This window comes from Pseudopipra pipra, chromosome 5 (assembly GCF_036250125.1).
Source record: "Pseudopipra pipra isolate bDixPip1 chromosome 5, bDixPip1.hap1, whole genome shotgun sequence".
Lineage (NCBI taxonomy): Eukaryota > Metazoa > Chordata > Aves > Passeriformes > Pipridae > Pseudopipra > Pseudopipra pipra.
In genome coordinates, this window is record NC_087553.1 from 734,259 (window position 1) to 753,805 (window position 19,547).

At 43.2% G+C, this 19,547-nt stretch overlaps 1 protein-coding gene across 3 annotated transcripts in view; it reads right to left on the reverse strand.

The window, feature by feature from the left end:
• Nucleotides 1–19,547, reverse strand: part of ATXN10 (ataxin 10) — a 67,677-nt gene that overhangs the window by 27,996 nt on the left and 20,134 nt on the right. For 2 of the 3 annotated variants that reach the window (XM_064654040.1, XM_064654039.1), the window contains exons 4-9: nt 18,913–19,009; nt 17,872–18,036; nt 10,514–10,594; nt 5,705–5,870; nt 2,922–3,030; nt 1,173–1,342 (exon numbers count right to left, since the gene is read on the reverse strand). In XM_064654040.1, coding sequence (XP_064510110.1) covers nt 1,173–1,342; nt 2,922–3,030; nt 5,705–5,870; nt 10,514–10,594; nt 17,872–18,036; nt 18,913–19,009 — 788 coding nt within the window. The remainder of the gene's footprint in view (nt 1–1,172; nt 1,343–2,921; nt 3,031–5,704; nt 5,871–10,513; nt 10,595–17,871; nt 18,037–18,912; nt 19,010–19,547) is intronic. The other variant, XM_064654041.1, reaches the window with a different exon arrangement.

Consider the following 19,547-nt stretch of genomic DNA (forward strand, 5'->3'; position numbering starts at 1 on the left):
CATGAGCACGTGTTTATGGATGCAAACTGCCTCAGGAATGAGCAGTGTGTTTATCTGAACCCATCTGGATGTATCAAACCAGGGGAAGCTGCAGACAGGATATCACATCACCAGCCTTTCCAGAGTTTTCACGGCACTTCAACAGTGTTCTGTGATATCACACACACCAATCTAAGCCATTTTCAAGACACTATAAGGCAATAATATTTTCAGGCAGTTCATAGCAAGTTAATACTCAGCTTCCACTGAAAACACTAACTCTGCTTAATTGCTCCAGGGGCCTTTGAAAATCTCAGCAAAAGAGAACAATAAGCAGTAAATCAACCCTTTCAAAACGAAAGCAATCCCCTCCCCTCCACTGTCATTAGGTATTCCACAAAAATGTATTTCACTTCCACAAACACATATTACATCATAGCAGGGCAGAGACAGAGCTATGCAAGAGTGATTAACAGGACTAATAAAACTTCTCAGAAATATTAAAGACTTCAATTATATACTCTAATACGAACAGGGAAGTGGAAGATCATTTCCATATTCCCCATTTAGAAGACCATACTATTAGAATTTGTCAGACAAAGACACTTTTAGCAGTGCTTTTCTCGCTGAAATTAAGTTAGTCTAACAAATCCTGGAGGAGAGCCACATCTTTTATCACTCAAAGAAAAAAAAAATCATATTTAAAGCTTGCTGCCCTTTCCTCTTTTTCCTCACTGTGCAAACAAAACTGATTTTCTATACAGGAATTATAAAATAAAGGGTTCCAAGTGATTTGATAGAGGCGGACCTACATCTTTAAAGTGACATGAAAAATGGAGGGACTAATTCAAAGACTTAAAATTCAGTTCATGTAACAATTCCCACCCATTTGCCTTCACCTGAAGTTGAAATTTAGTCTCAGACTTTTTAAAGAAAGTGCAAAAGTGAAAACCACAAAGGAACTAGGCACTGGTTTGCATTCTATAGGGCTGGAGCATAAGGTAAGCAGGCAAACATTGCATTGTTATTAAGAAACTCAGCATAATTGTGATAGTAATTCGAAGACACACAAAAAAATCGCCTCTTTTACACCATCAATTCCAAGCCCTATTTCTAGACCAGCAATATATTCACATCAAGGTCAGGCATCTGTTTACATGTCAGAGTCCTGCCAGAACAATGTGTAAACTCACCTTGTCTTGGTTTTCCTTATTTTTGTAACACAAATTTCCAATCAATCGGATGAGATGAGATTTAAAACCCACGGCTGGATGTGAAACTTCTTCCTGCCCTGTCACAGCATGTGTGGCAGTGAAAACATTCACAGCTTGTTTCCCAGCAAGGTGAGTTAATCTCAGGGTATCTACAGAAAACAAAACCACTTTAATTCAGCAGCACGTGGAAATCAGGATCACTTGGCACAGAGCTTCACTATTGATTGCTGAGCTCAAAGTTAAACAACCCAGTGTCAGATATTCAGCCCCGTGTCAGGAGAACTGTGACAGCTTGCTTCCTTCCGTGGTTTGTGGTAGTACAGCCATGAAAGACCACCCCAAGAGGGGATTTTTGCACACTTTCTACACACCAACACGGTTCAGACATGAAGTCTGAAGGCTGCTGCTCTCCATCTCCATTTGAAGAGGCTGTTGAGGATTCTGGCACCACAAATACACTGCTAAAAACAATTGGGGTTTTGGGTTTTTTTTTTAACCTATTTCTCTTCACAGTCCATAAGTTTTTACAATTTTCTCACAAAATGGTGGCATATCTCAGTCTCAGAAAGTGCTGAAACTAGGAAAGCACAGGTCAGGGTATGTACACCCCCTCCTCATCTCTCCCTGAGCCTGTCTGGAACATCCTGGTTCTTTTCTTCCCTTGCTCTTTCTTAGCTCCTTTCACACTGACCTTTAAAGGTCACTGAACTTGGTTGGTAACATTCACACTGCACTTCAGGTTCAGTTCTCAGAAATATGGGAAACTGAAGGGAACAGGCATGGAGGAAAAGCCCTGTTTGTACCTCTGGAGGGAATTCTTCCATGCATCCAGCCAGTGGAAGAACACGGGCAGCAGCTGTGCTGCCCCTTGCGCCGCTCTGTGCACGAACAGCACATTGCTGACACCTCAGTCAAGGCTCTGTTGGGCTGCAGGGGCCAACAGAGTGAGTGGAGAAGCAGAAAAATTCCAGCCCCTCCAGCATGAAGAGGCCAAGGGGCAAACCTGGGGTGCTCACTCACCTACAGCAAACCCGGGGGGATCACTCACCTCCAGCAAACCCGGGGGATCCCTCACCTCCAGCAAACCCGGGGGATCCCTCACCTCCAGCAAACCCGGGGGATCCCTCACCTCCAGCAAACCCGGGGGATCCCTCACCTCCAGCAAACCCGGGGGATCCCTCACCTCCAGCAAACCCGGGGGATCCCTCACCTCCAGCAAACCCGGGGGATCCCTCACCTCCAGCAAACCCGGGGGATCCCTCACCTCCAGCAAACCCAGGGGATCCCTCACCTCCAGCAAACCCGGGGGATCACTCAGCTACAGCAAACCCGGGGGCTCACTCACCTACAGCAAACCTGGGGGATCCCTCACCTACAGCAAACCCGGGGGATCCCTCACCTACAGCAAACCCGGGGGATCCCTCACCTACAGCAAACCCAGAGGGATCCCTCACCTACAGCAAACCCGGGGGCTCACTCACCTACAGCAAACCTGGGGGCTCACTCACCTACAGCAAACCCGGGGGATCACTCACCTACAGCAAACCCAGGGGATCACTCACCTACAGCAAACCCAGGGGATCACTCACCTACAGCAAACCCAGGGGATCACTCACCTACAGCAAACCTGGGGGATCACTCACCTCCAGCAAACCTGGGGGATCCCTCACCTACAGCAAACCCGGGGGATCACTCACTCACCTCCAGCAAACCTGGGGGCTCACTCACCTACAGCTGCTTCCAGCAGCCCAGGCAGAGCCTGCAGCCGGTCCAGCTGCCCACTGCTGGAGGTCAGCTCACAGAGGACATCGAGGAGCCGGACTGTCACCAGCGCTTCCTGGGAATGGAAAGGGCATTTCTGAAAACCCTGATGAGGAATATTGTACAAACACAAACCCGGGCACAGAAACAGGGGACAGGAACTCTCAGCACCTTGACTTCCTTGCAGGTCTTCTAAAACTGCCAAGAACACATTTATATAAAATGAGGACATCTCTTTAAAATAACAATAGTGTATTACACTGCAATAACTTCTTTCCTACAGCGTTATATGTGCCTGAAAAACCATGGGGAAACCAAAACAGAGCCATAAGGGATAAAATTTTAACAAAAACACAGGAGCTTCCAAAAGCAGAAATACAGAAAATTGCTAGCTGAGAAAATTATTTCTGTATAAATGTTTTCTTTGAGTTTATTCAGTCGGAGTGTCCCGCTCTAAAGACACAAACGCCGCCTGCAAGACACCACTTTGTTATCCGCAGGAATTCTGTAAAGTTCTGTGGTCAAATGAACTTGGGCTGCGAGAATTTACATTATTCTTGGGTAAATAGGGTTGGGACCAGAGATGCAGCATATTGGTGAGGTACAAGACGCACCATTTTATTTGCATATTATTTATTCAGCCAGGGAACTATTTTTTCTCATGGAATATGTTGATGCTGCTCATAATGACAATCCAGCACTTGGAGGAACTACCTTAAGGGCACTTGGCAGAATCTGGGACACCACATATTGCTCAGGTGCCAGGCTGGGGCTGCAAGATGATCCCACTCAAGGTGTGGTACATAAACTGCAAGCAGCCATGAAAAGGCTCACACATTGGTTACAGGAACTATTCCTGCCCTGTGTGCTCCAGGACAAAGACAGGCTTTCTTATCCACAGTATAATATTTGTGAACCCCTATAATCAATATAATGTAATTAAAACCATCAACGATAGTGCTGAGTAATTAAGTACTACAATTATATTCGTTCCTTGCTCCTTGAAGACACCAAATCACTACAGGGTCCAGGTCCTAAAGCTTCATTTCCATTTTTTATCTCACACAGGTGTAACAAGGTGCAAGTCTTGCCCTAAATTATTCAATAGATTGCCTTCAACAGCACAAAATCAGACTGTAAATACATCAGCCATTATCCTGCTACAAATTAAGAACACTCCAATTGTATTTCAGAGACAGTAACCAGCTATTTACAATTTGTAAGAGCAACAAACTATTTAAAAACCACAAAAGAACTCCCAAATTCTTATCTACATTTGAAACAATAATTTCAAAGAAACTGTTTAAACATCTCTGGTTGACTCCCTCCGCTGCTGTCAACCAAATTTTCTTTTGGTTGACACCTGTACAAAAGGAAGGCAGTAAAGGAGAATACTTCCTTTTGAAGTTCAAACCCCCCAAATATTTTGAAATCTGAGAGCCATCTTGATATGAATATAATCTGAAAAGCAAATAAGGAAATAATCGATGAGTTTTTAAATAAACATATTTTGAGAGATATGCAGAAAAGATATTCCTTATAAAGAGATGAAATAACTTCAAGTCCAGGGAAGGGTTTTATTTTGCAAGCATGGCTGAAAGTTAGTGCAAGCAGACTGATGCTGAAGTCAGGCTTAGAATGGAAAAGCTATTTTAAATGTTGGTTTAAGCGCTGCAGAAGCATATGATTAACTTCTCATGGGTTTAAGATGGAAGCTACAAGACCTGAGGTTCCTTAAGGAAAAAAGGCAGTGCCTACATATAATAAATTAAACAGTGGATGGGACACCCAGACAATATTTTGGGAGCCAGGCCAGCCCGAGGGCTGTTCCCAAAAGGCACTTTTGCTGTGGCCTCGGAGCTCTGGAGTCCAGGGCAGCTCAGTGGGACAGAGCCTGGAGTCCAGGCAAAGCTGAGTTCAGTGTCACACGTGTTGCCTAAAGCATTTTTAATGACAGATTCCACATGCACAACTGCATTTTTTGCAGTCAAACACAACTCTTAGGCAAAACCTAAAATATTTATACAATTAAGGAGAAATTGGTGCAATTCTTCATGATTTCTGGTAAGAAAACAAACAGCTTTATGAATTTGGGCTGGAATTTCTCGTCTCCCATGGCAAGCATATGTTATGAATAAATGTATACACACAATACACATGTGTACACATAGTGCCCTCCAGTTATTCAGCTGTTAGGGCTCATATTTGGTGCTCATTCAATGAGCCCCACTTCCCACCAGTGACACTCAACTTAGAGTACATTATGTTTATGTGAGAGAGGAATAAGAAGTCAGTGTCAAACAGGTTGGGTTATTCAATAATATTCACAATACTGCTGCCCCAGCACCTTCAAGTTGGACAGAGACCTCCTTCTGCTGGGTGCAAACAAATGGGGTTTTTTCCAAGAACTGAAACCACAGAATACTTGGAAAGTAACCACAAAGGATAAAAAAAAAATGGGGAAAAACCCCCCAAAAATGAATTGCCTCAGTGTATGGCCTGTTATTGCCAAGCTAGTGCCTTTTCCAGAAACAGCCAATTAAGACAAGAAGAGATTACTGTGTGCTTGTTGGTTTGTGTTTGTTTGGGTTTTTTTAACACATCCAACTATCACCTCCTCATAAAGTGATTTTTAACATCTTTTCATAGCAGCTCTCAAATTTAAAATTCTTGTGCCCATTTAAACAAACAAACAAATCAGCAAGAACGACAGTGTTTAACATTATCATACCAAAGCATTTAAGCCGTACCTGATCCTGTGCCTGTGGAGCAGCAGCGAACCTGAGCACGGCTCCACACTGCTCCTGGAAACAGCCAGCCAGGAAGGTGGCGTGGCTCCCCAGCACCTCCAGCTCCTCACTGCCAACAGAGCTCTTCTCACTCACCTTGGCCAGCATCAGCTCCAACAAAGTAACTCTGGGAGCAGAAAACAACTCCTTAATCACCGAGCCACAGAGAACGATTAGTGCAATAAACTGATACTCCCGTTAAAAATGTTACAAACAATTACCATGCAGAGGGGATTGGAAAAATTAAGAACTCTCACCAATACTGGCAATCAGTTCCTGCCTGCTGGTTTATTTCTGCACACCAATAATTTAATTCATCTCTCAAGTAATACTATCTGCCCAGACAGTCAGTATTTTTCTCAAGTCTATTTGAATTTCTAATTTCTCATGTCCTAACACAATGTTACTGTGACTGCACATTCCCTCTGTCTAAAGTTTCCACCAAAACAGCTCTTAAAAGCTGTTGTTAAGTTCAGCAAAATAAACACAGACGATTTGTCAGCTTCTGTTTGAAAATAGCAGCTTTTCACAACCCTTGCCTTGCCCCCAGTCCTTCACTAGGTCTCCTCCAGGACCCCAAACCAATTCTGAGCACAAACAGGAAAATAAAAATTGATATGTACTTTATATATCAGCTGTTCTTTACAGTTTTATAATTGCCACTTTATGGACTAAGCAAATCCAAGTTAATTACTTGTATACTCAGTAAGAATCACTGTGCATATCAAGCCAGCAAGTAAGAGGATACATAATGAAGCTGCTCTATAAAATGTACTTGGGTCATTTTTCTTAACTGCTTCAATGTCACTTTATTTCCAATATCCCTTCACGCTGTCAGGGCAAACTGGAAGCATTTAGTGGAAGCAGGACTTGGAGGTGGCAGAGGCCCTCCCACAGCTCCCTGCTCCACCTGGGCTCCTGAGTCCCACTTCACCCTCAGCCTCAAAGGATTGAACGGATTCAGGAGCAGGCTCGGGGTTTTCTTTCACTGAAATATTTGCAATTCAGATGGAAGGACCAACATTTAAACATGTGGAATAGTTCAAATGCTTTTTCTTTTAAATTTACCAAGCAGGTTGTCAGGAGGGGAAGAGAAATGTCTTTCTGTGTGGAAAAAGCTCGGTCACTGCTTTATTAACCTCCAAGAACCCACCCCTATTAATCACGTAACAGCTCCTCAGTCCTTGCTGAACTGAGCCCTTGGTGTCACTGAGCCAGCTGCACTAACCCATTCTCTGCAGGAGCACAAAACCCTTTTCAACACGGCAGCACAGCAGCGCTCCCGGCTCCTCTGGGACAGGAGGCTGAGCCCCCTCTCCCAGGCTCTGCCTGCTCCTGCCCTGCAGGTCCCAGCAGGGCACCACACCCTGCCCACACCTCCAGGCTGACAGAGCCCAGGTCCCCAGCACCCCTCACCCACCCAGGCTTTCCCACCCGGCCCACCAGACAAAACCCAAGGGACGTGTCCTTCACCCCCCCCACAGGGCTGGGCTTGACAGGCCACTTGTCCCCAAGTGTAGGGCCTTCCCTGCACGTGCTCAGCCAAGAACACAGGCTGCTCACAGACTTGATGAACACAGGAGTCATTCCAATAAAGCACTACCTCCTGCTTGGCAGGATTCTGGTCAGCTCTTGTTGCACCAATAATCCAAATAATACCCGTTCAGAAGTGACAAGCAATCCTTCTGTGAACAACCTGGAGGGTCACCACATAAACTATTCAACAGATTAAACAGTCGCCAACAGGGAAATGTTTTGCATGACTCTTCCTCTTGCAATATAATTGGGTGCCTTTTTCCACAACCATAATCCTTCCAGAAAAACAGGAGTGACGTTACAACACCACCTGCCTGACATTGCTGTAGAAGGTTTTCCGTTCTCCTTAGGCATTCAAGTCAAACTGTTTTCCTGAGTTTCATTCCAGGCACAGTCATTCAGGACATGCCCATCTTCCCCTGAATTTCAAGCAACTCTTGCCATTCAGCCAATAACTTCCTGAGAGCGACCTGCTTTGTTTGGGTGCATGTTCTCTCACATTCCTTTCTTCTATTGTTTCTCTCAGTTTACTTCCAAGACTCACCCTAATTTTTCCAAGTTAGTTCTCCCACACAATGCAATTTGCCCATTTCCTTTAAATGATCTCAGGACTCTTTAGCCACAGAGATGAAGAGTTTATTCCTACTTGTTTGTCTAAATACAACAAATATGTATATACGTGGAGCTAAATACAACAAATATGACAGTTGTTATTACCAACTGAATTTTTCTAACACTCAGTTCAGTATCTAAAATAATTCTGTATATTTTATTTATGATTATACTTCTATTTGAAAATAATAATGCCCTGTCATTTTCCTTTTCCTCAGGTAACACTGAGGAACACTTTTTGTGAATGTGTTGCTTTCTCTCCTCTAGCCAAATTTAAACCAGTTCTTCTGGATGCTGACTAAATTGGCATGAACTTAGAACAGCTACAATAAAGTATTTGCCATCATCAGTAAAACAAACTTCTGTCTCCTACAGCCTGCAAATAAACCACAGGATTCAAGTGCAATTTAAATCTGGAAGCTCATTACTACGAAATACAGTGCTGTCTCACTAAGCCTAAAACTAACAGTGTAAAATTCTATTGCTTTTATTATCATCCATGTTTGCATCAAGCGTGCCAGCCACTGAGTGCCAGCCACTTGGGGCATTCTTCCTCTAACTTAGACTCCTCTTTGCTGAAACACTTCCCTGACAGCAATGGCTCCACGAGACAAATGAGGTCCTTCCTCAAAGCTTCCACTTCTTTCACCTTCAAACGACACTTACAAGCACTGTATGAAATGCAAAATGGTGAATTTATGCATGGCTGTAATTCAGTGCTGCTCTGTGTCTGTGAGCACTGCCAGGGACAGACTGAACATGAGCATGAAGTGCAGCCACTTACAGGACTGCAGTGCCCACTTCCCAGCAGGCACCTGGATCCCTGGCTGCATCCTTCCCTCAGGACACCTCCCTGGCACAGCAGACACCAAACCCAGGGCTGCAAGGAGCTGAGTAGCTCAGAAACACCTGAAGCTATTCCCCTGCATTTTTCTTGCTGTTAATTACAGAAGAACCCCTTCCTAAAAGGGACAACACAGACATACACATCCTGAAGATTTTACAATGTAATTAAGGCAATCAGGGCATTAATTTACATTGTCCATGCTCAAGGCTAACTTGGATGAAAGCAAAACAGGCTTTTTCTAAATACTTCTGCCAAATACCTGCACACACGTGCAGGGACATCTCCAATCTGCTGAAAAATTCAAGAATCTCCACTCTTTGGCTCAATACTGTGGCCAAACGCTTCTCCAACAGGCCCCTGCAGAGAACCAGCAGGCACTGCCACAACCTCATGGGATCATCCTCGTGATCCTGCACCAAAAGCTCTTCAGCGAGGGATCCAATCCCCGTCTGCACCACGGGGTGTGAAACAAAATCAGCCCAGGGCTCTCTGGAGACCGATTATACCTCCTGCTTTAAGGACAACAGCACCCTCACCCAGTCCTGCCTGTCCTCAGGGGTATCAGAAAACACACAAACCACCTGCCCTTCATGGTATTCCCCAAAAGAATTAAACCCAGCTCATTCACTTAAAACAGTCCTTCCCACCAGCTGGTTAAGGAGCCCCTACCTCCAGGCACATATTTTTTCAGCTCATACTTGTTCCCATTTGGTCATCCTGAATTCTGGAGAGAGGCAGGATTTCCCTCCTCACCATTCCCATCCCATCCCTATACATTAATGATATTTAATTTATGGTTCAAACCCATCACATACTCTTTCTTTGCCTGACACCTCTTTTGTTTCCTTATAGTCTCCAGTCAGTGCCTGCACCCTCATTTGTAATGACACTGGAAACACAACAACACTCAGGAAAAACCACATTAGGGCACTGTTTTGTTTAGTGCTTCATCTCTCACCTACAAAAACTATGTAGGGGGAACTTACAGCTCCCCTGAGCAGAGGGGGAACAAAGCAGCCATGGTGAACACACAAGCAAGACAACAAGATCTTCAAGCAGTTGGAGGACCTGTAGAATTCTAGGACAGGTTTTCCCAAAGTTCATTGCCTTAAAATAATTTTTTTATCTTCCCCAATTCTCTATTAAAGCAATTGTAAATGAGCATTTTCCCACTACAACAATGGCCATTTCCCATTAATTCAGCACACATTTACTCAAGCACTTGAAGGAAAACCAGCTATGCTTCTTCAAGGTGAAGGTTCCCTGAAGCTTCTGAACAGTGAAATATTACAAGTAATCATGGGCATCTGCACATTTCTGTAGGTTTTGTAGGTTCTGCTCACCAGTACTGGACACACTTCCAGCTGTAGTAAAGACCTCCTTTTAATTTCTTGTCATGACAGAAAGTATGAACAGCTGTATGAACAGAAGTATGAACAGCTGAGGACGTTTCTAATGGAGCTGTAAAACCCTGCAGGGTGTGGTGCTCTTCTGAAATCAAGAGCCAGGCATGAAATCCTGCCCTTTTTTTTGTGTGTGAAGTATTTCTTTACCAAGTAATGGCGCCAACCTGGATTCTGCAACCCTACATAAATCACTGCCAGTTGTGGCTAAGCTGTAATGTTAACCAACCAATTTAAAACCATTACTGACATAGAAACATGTATTTAGAGATTTTGTGCCAACTCTGAAACCACACAGTTTTTCAATCATGTGAACAGGATACTCTATATGGAATGCTAAATACTCAAAGCCACACTGGGTTTTGGGGTTACCTTTCTTGATTGCTCAGTTTGGCGTAGAGGGCTTTTACCAGCTCGGGACACTGCAGCAAATGGTCTGTAACAATCAGCAACCTGAAGGAAGAAAGGAAAAGTGTTACTGGTGCTACAAAAGCACCATCTACATTTATTCCAGATAGTGCTGGTTAGTTTTACTTGCAGATGAACGGGTGACATGCTTTTGGTCCTGTCTGCTGAAAGACAGAAATCCAAAACTGACAACAGCCTATTCCTTTTTCTTAATAATTCCTCTGGAAAGTGTGACCAGCCTGCCCTTGTGCCAGTGCCAGTGTTTACACCCACAGCAGTCCAAAGCAGGTGACAGGCCTTTAATTTCAACCCAGACTCGTACTCTCAGCATTATGGGGGAAAAAAAAAAGTAGGTAAAAATATTATCTCTTCAAATTACACTCCTAAGAGCACCTATGGTGTCATTTATTCCTCATAGGTACACACAAACTAAGTGATGTATTTTTAAAGCAGCATGTCTGGCTACTAAATATACAGTAATGACAGGTCAAGTCTAAGAGCATCCTCTGAGCTGATGAGGCCACAGAGGAAGAACAGCTAAAATAATATTCAAGCCAAGTGATTTCAGTATTCCCTCCAGCTCCTCCCTAGTTTTCCCTTTGCTGACAGCCCTTCTTTTGCGTGTCCATAATCCATTACACAGCTAACAGGCAGATCACACAGGAGCCCTCCAGCTGCAACAAAGTACTTTTTAGACAAGTGGGAGAACAAGAGGTCCAAAAGATTAACAGCTATTCCATTTCTAACAGTACATTTCTAACAGACTGAGCCAGCACTGGTTCAGTTACTGTAAACGACACTTTTTAGAGGAGGAGGGATTAAAAACTATTTGTGCTGTGCTTTTGTTTACTGATATTTGTACATTCACGAATGGAAAAAACCCAGCAGAGGCACAGGGAATCACCAACTTAAAACTGGCATGCTGAGGAGTGAGTTTCTGAGCACAAGTTTGACAAAACAAGGCTCCCCCGAAATCAGGAGCACAAATGTGTTTCACCTGAGCCGAGTCAGCAGCAGAGCAGTCCAGGGGGAACACTGCCACAGTCCTGAGCCAACAGCTCACAGCCACCCACCTGAAACCTTCCCCGTGGTAACACCTGACCTTACTTTTCAGCTTTAACCAGGAGCACAGGCTTTGCCTGGAGCTGTGAAAGAAAACACAACCCTCCACGCTGTGCAGAACACAGAACTTGGCCTCAGTGTACAGATTCCAGCTGAAAACACAGCAGACTGGAAGTGCCTTCAAGGACACAGCCTGAAGCCCCATTTTTTCCCTGCGGTAGAGACTATGAATTAAAATCTTAATTTTTGTGTTTAACGTTACTTTGAGGAAACCTTCTTGAAATTTGCCTCTTAACTAAAAAGTGATCCATAATTAGCAGAAAAAAGGCCTAATGCTCCCAGGTGCACACCCCTGATCACTACTGCAAAGTAGAGGGGCTGGAGTTCAGCCATTCCTTGGCTCTACACTCCTGTATTTACTCACACACGTTTTTCACATTCACTAGAACTCTACTGCTTGAGGAGCTTGGAGTATTTCAGACTTAAGTTTCTGCTTCTTACCCTTCTGATTTCATGACATGATGTAACACCTTAGAAAAGAGAAGCTGTGGCTGTCCCATCCCTGGAAGTGCCCAAGGCCAGGTTGGATGGGGCTTGGAGCAACCTGGACTAGAGGAAGGTGTCCTGCCATGGCAGGGGGTTGGAAGCAGATGAGCTTTAATGTCCCTCCCAACCCAAACCATTCTGGGATTCTATCAAGTGTCTGCTTCTGTATTTAAATGTCTCTTTGACCTTATGCACGTCCTGCACTACTGCATCATGAAGAACAGAGCATGAGCACATTTTACAGGAGCATCACCAAGAGATAACAGAACTATCAGCAGAGGAAAGCACTTGCAGCTCTTTCTACCACGCACAGAAATTTTGGAGGTAGCTAAGCAAGGACACAGCAAACTCAACCCAGTGTCTTTAGTCCTCAGCTCTCCTGTTTTTCATTTTGGGGCAGGGGAAAAGAGGATGAAAAGTAAGCCCATCCACAGCTCTGAAATAAAGACATTCAGTTTTGGGTTACTGACTGAACATGGCATGTCAGATGCACACAAAAGGCTTTGGGAGGAGATTGAAACTCTCTTTGGGGGCCAACAGCAGAACCACTGGGATAAACTGAGGACCACTGTAATTTGGTGAAGGAAATGGTGAAAATTAAAGCTGTTATGCAAGCGTAACACAGGAACAAATGAACAGTGTTAAATCTGCCAATTTTCTTGACTTTTTAAAAATTGTTTGGCTAAAATCCTAAAAAAATCCATAGTAGATAAATACAGGAGAAGATGTTCAAAGACTTCCTAACAGCACAAGGGCTGTATTGTACCAGACTGAAGTTGAGAAGCAGCCAAGACAACGTGGTATGAGCTGCATTTGCACTCAGTGTATTCCAAATGCCCACTAAGCTCGCTCCAATCCAGGCTGGGTGCAAGCAATCAGCTTCATCATCAAATGTCATGCTCCACATTAAGTTGATTTGATCCCATTAGCAAGTTTAGAGAACAGGCTCCTCAGTCTCAGAAAATGAGGAACAAAACCCCAACAAATGTTTTCAAAGTACCAAGAACAAGCCCCAGCAATTCTCTACTTGATCAGCAACTTTCCCTTTCAATCTCAAAACCAAAAGCATTTTTCATCACCCTACAATAATGCCACTATCCAAAATATTTAGTAAGAACTAAGTAGCTATCTTTTTGCTGTAATTTAACAGACAAATGTAACAAATCATCCAAATTTTGAAGAAAAAAGGTAGAAAATTCAGACAGCTAACCTTTCAGAGCGTTATCATCAGCCTTTTTTTAGATGCTTAAAAAGCAATGTGCCTCATGAGGAATTGTTGGGAACCAGAACATATTTTAGAAGCAGAAGGATATTTCACACTTGCACAAGAAAAGCCCCCTATCAAAAACATTTTAAAACCAACAATTACAAGTATGAAGTTATTTACTAACAAATGGAACATGCCTTGTCATAACACCTCTGTAAAGAAGATAATTCACCCCACTCCAACACCAGCACTTGTCACTCAAGAGAAGAATAAGGCTGAACCCCAAGTCCCAATACTCCTCTCCTGTGGGCTGTGCTCCAAGCACAGCACTGAACATCCTTCCACCTTCCAGAGGCATTCCCAGAATGGAAGCATCCTGCCTGCAGGCCACGACAGTGCCCAGCCACCAAGTCACCCCTCAGGTCTAGAGGGCCAAGTTCAGATCATGTGCAATAGTTCTCTGATACAGAAGGCACTCCCACTCAACTTGATACCTACCTCTGAAAGGCACTGAAAAGAGATTTATTTTTACTCATATGTGCAGTTGGAACATTTTTTTTCTGAAGAGCTACCAAGGAAAAAACTGGAAGATGATGAGCAATAGCCAACAGCACTTTGTGCTAAAAGCACTTCCTGCTCCCCTCTCTCCACAGTGCAACGAGAAGAAAGAGGTGACAAGATAATGAAATGTGTGAGGCTGGGCTTTGAAAGATTGAGGAGATCTGTGCCAATTCACTGCTACTGCAAATAGAATGTAGAAGCTGCTCAGATCTCTACAATTAAGGAAACTTTTCCCAATTGTCAGTACTATTTAAAACCACAGTTGAACTTGGAACCTGCAACAGAACTCCGACTTTCCTGGAATTAAAAAAGGAATTACTTTCTGGAGAGGAGAAGGAGGGGTTGGGGGACATCCTAAACTGCCCAACAGAAGAAACAAATCTTCCTCCCCATGCCAAACAGCTGACCACACTCTTAATATCGCTCTTCTGGAAGCCAAAAGGCACATTATGCCTCTTACTTTAAAATGGAGGATTTTTCTTCCTTGCTCTTCAGGAACCAAAAATCCAACCTGATTTTCCTTTCCTTATTAGCTACACTGCCCTATGCACACACTTGGAAAAACTGATGACACAAGGTCATCTCTCATCTCTAATGGAGGCACCAAAGTATTTCTAAAATAAACAGCTTTTAGAATACACATTGGTCTTGGTTAGGATAAATTATAATGTAATTTGGTACCATTTTTTCCTAATTATTTTACAAAACACATATGTTTGCAGGTCCAATATTCTAAAATAGATCTCACATGACAATTTCTGTTCTAAATACAGCACCTTTTAAACTGTGCAACACACTGTGCTGCTGCTGATTAACACAAATCCCAGAGGAGTGGAAGTGGATGTCTGGGGAAACACAGAAAAAAACACCTTTTAAAGGCTCCATGATTTCCCAGAGCCTAAGGCATAGCTCTTCATATATTTAAGAAACAGCTTCTACTGAAAAATCAAATAAAGGGGCAGTGCTTGGCAAACCTTTTCAGCACACTGCACCTTGGGAGGAAGGAGGGAGTTGGTTACAGAGGGCTCTCCAGGCCTCGTAGAAATCCCACAGAAACAGAGGGAGCAGGGAACACATTTCAGCTACTGAACAGCGTATTCCAGCTTTGTTCCCTAAAGGAAGGTCGTGGCCAACTCCCTGACAGCATTTTGTAGGCAGCAGCTGCTGAAAGCAAGCAGCACTGGAAAAGGGAATTACCTTCTGGAGTAAGGATGTTTGCTTATGTGTTTAAGATATTTAAACATTAACACATTTAACTGTTGGAGCAAGTCCAGAGGAAGCCACAGAGTTGATAAGGGGACTGGAGCAGCTCCCCTATGGAGACAGGCTGGGAGAGCTGAGACCATTCAGCCTGGAGAGGAGGTTGAGTGGAGACCTCACAGCACCTTCCAGGATCTGAAGGGACCCTGCAGGAAAGCTGGAGAGGGACTGTTCATCAGGAACTGCAGGGACAGGATGAGGGGGAATGGCTTCAAACTGACAGAGAACAGGTTTAGATTGGATATGAGGACGAAATTCTTCCCTGTGAGGGTGGTGAGGCCCTGGCACAGGTTGCCCAGAGAAGCTGTGGCTGCCCCATCCCTGGAAGTGTCCAAGGCCAGGTTGGATGGGGCTTGGAGCAACCTGGGCTGGTGGAAGGTGTCCCTGCCCATGGCAAGGGGTGAGAATGGATAAGCATCACAGTGCCTTCCCACCCAAACCATCCTGTGACTCCCTATGTTCAACTCAGCGTGTCAGCAGCTCAAAATTAAATCCATGTATCATTAGAGACACATTGGGAAGATGGAAAATAGAGAGAAAATGAAGTACTGTCACATAAGGCCTTGGAAAACCTGCTCATCCCTTTGAATAGAAATGTAAGACGAAGAGAGTGGTGGAGGAAACAGAGCCAAAAGATCACAGTTGAAGAGACAGATCTGCTGCTTCTGGGGACTAAGTAACACTAAAAGAAAAGGGGGAAAAAAAAGATCTCAAGAGGGTGGAAACAACAGAAGTAAGAGGTTTAAAAACTTCCCATGTACAAGGAAGCATTTTAGAGGGAATGCTAACCCCAGAACTGATCATGAGCAGAGAAAGCTGGAAGTAATAGATCATTAGCTGCCCCTGAAAGGGAGATAAAACAAACGCAGTATTAGAAGAACAAATGAAGGCGAAGAAATGGGGGGAACAGGTATAAGATGAATCACAGAAAGGCTCTAGGACTAGTAAGATTCAGAAAAATCAGCCCCTTTAGAGCAAGGAATTATCTCTTTCCCTTTCAAGGCAATGCTGTTTGAACACCTGCTCGGTGTTTGGTATTACAGTGGTGCAATGCACTTTTTGGGTTAGATTTTGCACTTGTGAATGCACCTGACCTGTGCTGCAGTGCCAACATTCCTGAAAGATTTCCATTTATAATTCAGACTGCACAAACTGCCAAGAAACATACTACAAACTCATCACTTTTTCTTTCAATTGGAAAACCTGATAATGAGCTCTGAGACTTTACAAGCCAATAAAGTACTAGGAAAGAAAACCAAATGTATTATTTTCTTAAGGGCTGGAAGAAATTCCAGTGCTTTTCCCCATATGAGGAACTGAGCATTCTGACAGGAATCAGAGGGCAAACTTTCTGCAAATGCCCTATGGCAGGGCCAGGGTTACCCTTTCCACTCCTCTCTTTTCCTTCATCAGGGTCTTCTATCTTGTATACAAGTTTACCCCTTTTTAACTTGAAGACAACCCTGAAGAGAGTCTCCCACCCACCTCAAACATCCACAGTGGAGGTAAGACATTTTCATCATAACATCCACAGAATGCACTTAAGACTGGAGAGCTTAGGGAACTGGATCCCTCAGCATCCATTTTGATGCTGCATTTATTCTGCAATTACCTTCGAAACATAAATTTACCACCACAGCTTTCATATCTCAGTCAAAACACATTTCAGCCCATCAATACATAAAGAAAATTAAGGATTATCAAGATAATTATCTGGAAACCAACCTTTCTGTTATGGCAAATGAGACAAAACTAGACTTAGTTTGCCACTTCTCCAACAGAAGTCTCGTCACCTGACCCTGAAATTTACAGTTTGCTTTCTGAGAACTATTTATGTCCTAAGCAAATTGACCTTGTCATAAAAAAAGCCCAGCCACAAACAAATTTAAAGTCATTTTTTCAGTACAAAAGCAAACTATTAAATGACATTTGATTTTCATTCAACCATCTTAACTCTCTTTAGATATTTTCCAAACAACTAATAAAACCCCCACAATTCTTCCTAATTAAATTCTAAATTTAAACATGACCTTCAGAAGAATGCTATAAAAACATACAAACCATTTTTTTCCCCTTGGAATACATCACATAATAAGCTGACTGTGTATCCTTGCTGTGCAGGGCAGAACATTTATCAAATGCATAACTGACAACAATATTTACAAGAATGGCCATTAGCAAAAAAACCCACAAAAGCTCAGTAGAATAAAACCACTGATTAGGTGCCTTAAAGTATCAAAACAAAGATTCACAAACAAAACTTCTGTTTTGGTATAAAAATGATGGCACGTTGCACTAGACAACAGATTTGTTAACAAAGAAAAAAAAAGAAAACCCCCAGGTTTTGTGTGGCACTCCCAAGCACTACTCATACAAGTCTTCCTTGTCTGTGCTAACTTTAAAAAACCTCCACAGACCAGCACACAAATACAAATTAGTTAGAACCCTGTTACATTAAAAAAAAGAAAAACAGACCGTGATTTGAAAATTCTGTTACATATCCACAACAAAAAATGTAGCCTTATTTTAGCAACAATCAAAACAGCCATTGAAACCACCACGAAAATTTCCTCTGTACTAAGTGGCTAATTGCTAAATAGATCTGCATTTGCCACCCAGCAGTGTCACAGATTGAGACATTTAACACAGATTTACCCCAGGAAAAGCCAACTCCAAAGATACATACGACCACTCGGACTCCAGCTGCTCCCTGTAGACTCTCAGGACGTGCAGAGCCACAGCCAAGTTCCCGGGCTGCAGCAGCTCTCCCACCTTGGCCGGGTCCAGGCAGGTGAACAGGACCATGCAGCAATAGGCAACGACCTTCCTGTCGCTGTACGTCAGGCACGTCCTGCCAGGGAGAACAGGGAGGAACAGCACCTTAACAGGAGCCTGCAAAAACAGGCCAGTGGCACCCAGCTCACTGAGCTGCTCTTACACACAACCACGAGTTGGGCTCTGCCTCAGAGGGACAGAATTCACCCCAAGTCCCAGCTGAAGGTCAAACTTAACAGGAAACTTGAAAATATTCATGCGAAATTAGAACTAACTGAAGAGCTAGAAACTAGGGGAAACAATAATAAACTGCTTCATAAGGTCTTTCTACACCCAGTGCTGACAAACAGGCTTCAAAAACCCACTCAGAACAATTCTCAAGCCTTTGTCACCAGCTCACTATGAAAAGTCTGGGCAAACACATCAACTACATTGCCATGTGTCTGCACAGAATAGTTTATTAAATATTTCATTACACAAACATGACGAAACCTCCAGGAAGATATGCTGGTGAGCTCAGGAGGGGGACAAAAGGATTGGAAGGCACAAAGATTGATGGACCTTTGTAGATTCTGCATGATCCAGCAATACTGAAAGGCCTGCACAGCGGTGAAAAAAGAAAACGCTGCCTTCTTGGAAATGAGTGTAACTGCTTGAAAACACATCTGAAATACAGCTCATGGCTGAAGCTCGTCATTCAAAATAGGGTTTTCTTCCAGTTTCCACCAAATTAAATCAATTTACGGTTAGTGTGGAACAAGCAGGTTTCGAAAGGCCCTGACCCTTGCGGTTGGCTAACAAAAAACATCTACAGGATATGGTCTCAACCATCCCCTCCTCACCAAAGTTATTTTTCAGAGTTCCATGGTGCAAAGGGCACAGCCATCATGTGCAAGAGATTTGGACACAACCACAGAAATGACACCAGGAGAAAACCCGCCTCCATGCTTACAAGAAGAGATCTGGGAAAGCACACTTCCAAAGGCTATTCTGGGAATCTCCATTTCCTGCTGCAATGTTTCCAAGAAACTGGAGACTACAACGAAGAGCTGAAAAAAAACCCAGAAAATAATATTAACAGGAATTCAAAACAACACTAATACATTTCATATAAACGACATTTCGGTATTACAGACACACAGTGCAGAACCATCTCCACAGAGCTTCAGGTGCAGTATTTCACTGCTACTGTACATAAATATTGGCATTTTCTCTTCTAATGCAAATAATTTTACAAAGTATTTTAGAATTATACACAGGACTTGTTTGGGTGTTAAACACTGGCAACTAGTGATGACAAGAACGAATTGACAGTTCCTTGCTATTCACATCACACTCTGCTTAGCTGGTCAAGTCATTAAAGAATATGATGATGTGCTCAATACTTGCTAATTTCTATCCCAGAAAAATCAAAGCCAGCACTCCAAGTTATTTTGCCTCCAATTTTAACACTGAATTTAATATGGCAGATTTCTGCTCTTACTACAAAGGATTTATTCTAGCCTCTTCTCAATACAGATTTAAATATGGGAAGATGGTATTTCACCACACAGTTTAATATCCTAGAGCAGCCAAAAGGTCTAAATT